The sequence below is a fragment of the Phyllostomus hastatus genome, unplaced genomic scaffold (genome assembly GCF_019186645.2).
Source record: "Phyllostomus hastatus isolate PE091 unplaced genomic scaffold, TTU_PhHast_1.1 phas_contig_1, whole genome shotgun sequence".
Classification (NCBI taxonomy): Eukaryota; Metazoa; Chordata; class Mammalia; order Chiroptera; family Phyllostomidae; genus Phyllostomus; species Phyllostomus hastatus.
Window position 1 is genome coordinate 46,890,397 of NW_025333498.1, and position 7,658 is coordinate 46,898,054.

The 7,658-nt window shown below is 29.7% G+C and overlaps 1 protein-coding gene across 1 annotated transcript in view; it reads left to right on the plus strand.

Moving 5' to 3' along the window:
• LRP1B (LDL receptor related protein 1B) overlaps positions 1-7,213 on the plus strand; it is a 1,811,620-nt gene extending 1,804,407 nt beyond the window's left edge. Inside the window, exons 89-92 of the mRNA XM_045853515.1 lie at positions 516-606; positions 1,535-1,679; positions 4,439-4,537; positions 5,892-7,213. Coding sequence (XP_045709471.1) covers positions 516-606; positions 1,535-1,679; positions 4,439-4,537; positions 5,892-6,032 — 476 coding nt within the window. The 3' untranslated portion in view covers positions 6,033-7,213. The remainder of the gene's footprint in view (positions 1-515; positions 607-1,534; positions 1,680-4,438; positions 4,538-5,891) is intronic.
• Positions 7,214-7,658: the final 445 nt, after the last annotated feature.

Below are 7,658 nucleotides of genomic sequence, written 5' to 3' on the forward strand. Positions count from 1 at the left end.
TTTAGGTCTGTGGCCATCCAAACCCAACATTGATGTCCCTTTTGTTTTGCCAGGCTGCCATATAACTTGTCACATGTACTTTTGGCCAGAGAGTATTTATAGCTAGTTGAACAAAACTAAGAATGGGAATATGGAGAGCAAAATTGTGTAAACATGTGTTCAGTCATGGTTGATGCATGGTACAAGAGGTTACTGGCATGTACTTACATCATTGCAAGCTAATGTGTGTGGTGTGAGTCAGACTCAGACTGACAACGAACTCAGTTTTTCTAACCTCCAGACATTCAGCTGCAATATACAAGTAAACCATATCTAAAGGAGCATTTCCAGCAGGTCAGGTGTTTAATAGCAGAGTGATGTTTCAATAACATACTTCTGAACTAGAAATATGGGTATTTTGCCTAAGCTTTACTTGTATCATATCAATAGTAAAATGATTTGATGTGATAAAGTATTCATTTATAACAATCTATATTTTATGTCTCTGTTTCTCTGTTCATTCATTTCCCTTTCAGGAAGCATTGCCATCATCGTGCCCCTTGTCCTCTTGGTGACTTTGATAATCACCTTAGTAATTGGGTTAGCGCTTTGTAAAAGAAAAAAAAGGTGAGACACAATGTTCTAGACTAACAATTAATAAATACATGACACAAATAGTTACAAAAACAGATTTTTGTTTAAATTTCTTAAAAATAGATTATTTTACCTGAAATTTTATTGTTTTCAAACCATTTTATCCCTTTATTTCATTTTGGGTAATTGTAACTTACACAACCCTTCCCCCATATTATGTTGATGAAATGTCTTCATTTATATATTCTAACAAACCTAATGAAGGTAAATATGAATTAAAATTTTAGTAGATTTTATATATGTGGTAGTTTTTTCCTTGAAACCTCAAGATATCTGAAAAGGATCTTATTATATTACTGTATAAGATTAGTAATATAAATGCAATGATATTGAATATATATATCAGAAATCATGCATTTAATTTAAAAATTGTGCATTTGTTTATATTATGTGTTACTGGAAGTGTCACTATTTCAGTTCATATGAATATGTAGCTTTAACTATCCAGGAGTGTGTTGTCTGTGGTAATCATCTCGAGAATGTATGAGTCAGTTTTCAAATTATTTAAAAGAGGACTTTAGCCATATGAGTGGGGGTTGCAAACAATCTAGTTCAAAGTTTCTTTATCACTCTTTTTAGGGATGGTTTTCATTAAAATAGGGGAAAGGTAGTTGAAAAAATAATTAGTGAATATGCAGTTTCACCTAATGTGGAATTATGTATTTAGAAAGAATATGTTTCAAGGGCAACTGTTCAATATAGTTAAAATAATAATAATGATATAATTAATTTAGAAAAGTAACATCCCATTAAGATGTGTCCATTCATCTGTGATTTTGAATTCATTTATTTATAAGCTTACCATTAGTTACATTAAAATAAGTCAATAAATCTACCAATGATTCATAAACCATGAATGTGATATTTAAATTCATCCTTAAATAATGTTCATATATTCTAGGACAAAAACTATTAGAAGACAACCTATTATAAATGGAGGAATAAATGTAGAAATTGGCAATCCATCTTATAACATGTATGAAATGGATCACGATCACAACGATGGAGGTCTCTTAGATCCTGGTTTCATAATAGACCCAACAAAGGTAAGTGACCACTGACATGACTGAGTCCCATCTGTGTAGTATGGTTCCAAATTTCATCAGCATTTCTATTATCTATAGTCATAATGAAGAACTTTCAAATGCATTAAATGTTATCATCTCTTCTAAAGAAAAAAATAAAATTATGAACTTCATTCACCTGAATCATGAAGTTAGCACATGTTTTGGAAAATACATGTTTATTTATTTACTTAATTTAAAAACATATATAGTTTATTTAAAAACAATATTTTATTCAAATATGTTAAGGTGCCAACACATCTAAATATATAGCTCCATGAAAAAATACTGTCTGAAATATTTTAATAATAAAAGAGTACAGTATTTCATTGTCAAAATGAGTACTTTATTTCCAAGTATTTCATTGTCAAAATGAGTACTTTATAGTATTTTATGGAAGAGTCAACTAAGCTGTGTCCATGGGTTTGTTTATAATCAAATCACTTTTGAAAATACTTTTCTGTATACTGTAATATAGTTGCTATTACTTTAAGACATGACTTTCATACATATAGCCTAAAAAGCTACATCATTTTTTAAAGTTTCTGTTAGTTCTTATTACTATGTGCTCATATTGACACCTTTTAAGAGAAATAAATGATAGAATATCCAAATAAACTTGCATATGTTCATTTATCTGGATATTTTTCACTATAGAGCATTTTACTATGACTTAATAGCATCAGTTTGATATTACGAATGCCATTTTTCTTAACTTATTCATTTATTGAATATTTATTTATTTTCTAATATACTAAAGGTATTGAGTCCAAAATATATATTTATATTACTAACAATCACAGTGACCAATCCATATCCAAATGATTTTACACCCATAATAACAGCTATTCTCAAAGAAGTTGAATTAGGTACCTTGCATTTAATCGAGTTCTGAGTCCATTTAATCTAACTCTTAATCTAAGCCTGAAATTAATGGCTAAGTATTAATTTCTATGAAAATAAATCAATCATTATTGCATAGATATGTTTTATTTCATTATCAAAGGATATTATAGTTATTTTTTTCATTTTTAGAAATAATTTTATAGTTAGTATTTATTACTCATTCAGTAACCAACACTTACATTTGAAATTGTTCATGAGATAAATTCTTATAAGTACCACTGTTTTCTATTTGAAATTGAAAAAGTATATATACTGAACACATTGTTATTTGATAATTATCTATGAAAGAGAAAGACATCTTAAATAATAGACTACTGATATTCTTTGAATTTTTCTTAGGAATAAGAATATGGTACCTGTAAGTATAATATGAACTGATGTGACCATATCAAACACACTTTTCATAAGAAGGAGACTTCTCATTTTCCACATCATTTTTTATTTCTCATGATAGAATTAAGCCAATTTTGGACAATTCAAGAGACTGGATTTTTAGTGTTCCATTTAAAATGTCTCCACATTAACTCAGTGCCCCTCAAATATATTTTTAAACTATTTAGCACATAAAAATAAATATTTATTTGCTGAATAACTGATTGACTAAAATTATATTAAGTGTGACTGAATGGTTTATTCTGACTCCAGATGTTGAAATGTAAATATGAATTATTGCTCAAGAAGGAACTACAGAAAACATAGGTAGACAAAATTTGCATAACCAAATTTGAAAAGCAGAGGATCACACCAAAACAACCTTAAGGATGAAATGTTTTCCATAGAATGTTCACTATGTTAGAATGGTTTGATATATTCTTGATGTGACCAAATATCTACAAATTGCATTATACATAAAGATTTTTATAGAACAGTCACATTTATTGTTTTAAAAGTGGACAAAGTTTCTACTTTAATGACACCTTATATTCAAAATAAATACAATAATAATGTTCATTTTAAAAGATTTGTCTATAAAGGCAATCAGAATAATTTGAAGAGTTCAAAAAAGGGAAATTAATATTTACTGGTTTTATCTCTAAATTCCACTGAATTCTTTTTTAAATTGTTTTAAATATCTACTAAATGAGACCTTTGGGAGAGATATTCAGATACAATACTAAGCTCATTTTATGTTTACGATCTTTTCCTGAGACCCTTAACCTTGTCCCAAATTTTGTGATCAGTCACTGTTAAAAGTCAACTGTCAATATTTTCTAAAATATGTATATTTATTAATTTTTAATATTCTTTGAATTATAATCTAGTTTTTTTCCTTGTGGGTCACCAGTAAATACACAGTTATGAATATGAGTGTACCAGATTGTCTGCCATTAGACCCAAAAAAGTCTGACATCAATACTCTTGCATGAAGATTTAGCAAGCCAGTTTAATTACTAGTTAATCTGTTTTAGACTAGAGAGTGAGATTTCCAAAAGTACAAATGTTTGCTTTGTGATATACCAAATTTAGAATTTTTTCCCATAAAAATAGAGTGATGATGAATATTTAATTAGAAGCTGTCAGATATTTGAGTGTACAGAATGGGCTATGTCAGAAATTTTCAAAATGATCAAAACTGAACTTGGGGATGCTGGTGTATTTTTCACAGTGCTGTTAGCAAAGATATAATTTCATTGAGAATAATAAAGTTAAATTAAGCTGGACATAATAGAAATGTCAACCTATGAAATATTTAATATCAATAGTTCTTAAGTTATTAAAGCTACCATGAATTCTAAAGAGTATATTTTGTTATTTTTTATGAATTATCATGAATTTATGTCAATGAAAAAAGTTCCATATTAGACCAGAAACTAAAATTCTCTGTTTATGTGCAGGCCAGGTATATAGGGGGCATGTCCGGTGCTTTCAAGCTTCCACATACAGCTCCACCCATCTACCTAAACTCCGATTTGAAAGGACCACTTACTGCTGGGGTGAGAGAAGAAAATTCATTATTTCATGTCCATTCCACCACAGAACCCTTTATAATCAAAGATGATTACTTGATTTAGGTAGGGACTGGCCCTTATTTGAGCTTGAAATGAGCATTAAAATTGGGGGCTTATGTTGTGTCCTGCCTGTGCAAGATTACATAGGAGACATGTCATCATTTTAGGGAAGCTATTAAGTAGAAATATTTCTTCTGCTGAGTTTGAACATGTCATAAACACTTTAACAATAAACTTGAGTCTTTGCTGTTCTTGAAATCTCTAGCCAGAAATTTGAACTAACTAATTTAAACTTAAATTTGTTTTTGTACACTTTCTATTAAGGTACTTTATTTAATATATACAAATTTGATGTATGGTTAAATAAAAGCATACTAAAAAGGAGGCATTGTATGGAGAAATTAGAACTGGTCTAATGAAAATATTCTTAATTTTTTAATTAAATAACTAGTTTCTAGAGAATGATATTCTGTCTAAAGTTACATAGTTCATATCAGAAGAGGGATAAAATAAGGGTATAAAGTCTCCCATCGACTGTTTTTAATGAGCATTTTTATTATGTTGGTCTCTATTCCATGGCTCAAAAATTATAATTTTTTGTTGTAACTAAGATTTAATGTTCTGCTCTTGGAAAGACAAAAAGACTAAAACCTTAGGCAATGATTTATTGGATTGAGTTGCAGTTAGTGAAATAATGGACATTTGTACATGTTTTTCAAATGAAAGAGATCATTTCTGCATGTTTTAATTCTACTTCAAAATGTTTTAAGTATCTTTGCAACCCAAGATGACTGGGTATTCCACAATTTCTTGGATGAATCCCAAAATATTTTCAGTGATATGTACATAGAGGTTGGTTGAAGCAAAAATATTATTTATTTTAAAACCTACTCCATCAATGTATTTTATTTTTATTTTTATTTGTTTTCTCACTTTTCACTTCATACTGAAAACTTATAAGCATTGAGTAATTAAATGACTTTCTGTAAACACATCTTTCCAAATACTGCATTAGCAAAGAGGGGACACATATGGACTGTAAATAATACATTGGTTTAATGCTATATGCTTTTAAATAAAGTCTCAGTTATTATAGTTTTCATGAATATTTCTTTGATATTCTAGGAAAAATCCTGTTAGATTCACAAGTTACCTGAAAAACATACAATTATAATTTTATCTCATACCATGCTAAAGTCAACTAAACCCTATAAAAAGAATTTAAATCAGATTTAAATCATTACTAGTTAGTAAATTAAATGTGGTTAGCATAAAAGATAGATATCCTAGAAAACAACTAATTAATGTCATAAAATTGTATTTATTTTTTCTCCTTCAGCCAACAAACTACTCTAATCCAGTGTATGCAAAATTATACATGGATGGGCAAACCTGTCGGAACTCCTTGGGAAGTGTTGATGAAAGGAAAGAACTGCTTCCAAAGAAAACAGAAATTGGGATACGGGAGACAGTGGCATAATCAGTGATACCTTTTATATACTGTAAAAATGTGTAAAATATAAGGATTACTTTTGTATGTTCCAACAGTATTATAATTGTTTTAGCATCAGCATTACCTCTTTCTTTATCTTTTCCCTGGTTAATTGTTTTCTGAGTCTTATTTTTTTGCTGATGACTATTGATTGACCATTTGTATGGTATTTTTATGAAAAAGAACTGCACTACAATACAATTTACAACAATGCTGCTGATATGACACCCCTTTGAATTTGTTAAAATTAAAAACAACATATTCCTTTGTAGTGTGAACATGAGCAATCTATTTTATATGAACATTTTTGGTTCTACTTAATCAACAAAGAGAATCTCTGCACTTTTTCATTATATGGTCTGAAAGCTGTACTGCAATGCCATTTTACTTTTAAACTGGTGAAAGAATGATTGAATGGTTAACTCTCTTCTTTGCTCCCATCAAGACTGATTCCAATTGCTGGTAATATATAGCCCTCACAAGTTCAGCATCTCCTGCTTTCAAATTAGCCTTAGATTGCCAAGTGATAGATGAGAATTTTGAGGAAAATATTTAAAAATATATAAAATGAATAATTTGCATGAACACACATGACTACATTTTCCAAAATTTAGTGGACTGTATGTGATATACTAAACATATGTACCCTGCAAACAATAGTTATATTTAGATGATAGAACATAGCAAAGACATAACCAAAAGTGGAAAGACCACATTGCTATGGGATACGACCTTTTGTCCTTCATCAGTTCTGAGGTAAATAGCCAGCCTAGAGCACAATAGGGCATTGGGTACTCATGTCTCAGAAATTTCTTCCCAATCATGTGCATTTTGCGGAAGATTAACCCAACCCCTTACCACACAAAACACTAAAGAATAATATATAAGCACACAAATTGATGACAGAGTTTCAATTATGTGAATGCGTTTTCTTTGCTAGAACAAAAGGAAGAGACAAACACTCATTACTGTATAGAGTAATTCTCAAGGCCTTCCCAAGTTATAGAACAATTACCTGCCCATAATCAAAGGTGGAGAGTATAAATGCTGACCAATTGCTCTGGTACTCTGGTTTCTTTTTGTTACACAAAACAAATGGACCCCATTCACTTGTTTTCAATTTGTGATGAAACAAGTGACATTTTATTTAAGTTGTACAAAAAGGATAGCATTTTTATAAAAATATCTTTAAAGGCACAAAAGATTTATTTGCAAAGTATGGAGGGCTTTTCGTTCCTCTGGCAGATATGACTGACTTTTAGCTGTCACACTGTATTAACCTATCAGATGAAATATGTTTGTGGTTGCTCTTTATCCCTTTGTACACGCATTAAAATACTGCTGTTTTATAAAGAGACTTTTTGTTGTACTATGTGCATGCATACTACCTATTTCTAAACTTTGCCATATTGAGGCCTTTATAAACTATTGATTTATGTAATACTAGTGCAATTTTGCTTGAACAATGTTATGCATACCATAAACTTTTTCAGGTTCTTGTTTAAGTACACTTTTTAAATTGAACAGTATTTTTCATTTTGGTTATAATAGTCATTTTGCCTATGTTTCTACAATGAAGTGTTAAATACTTTATAAAAAATTGTTGACCGACTT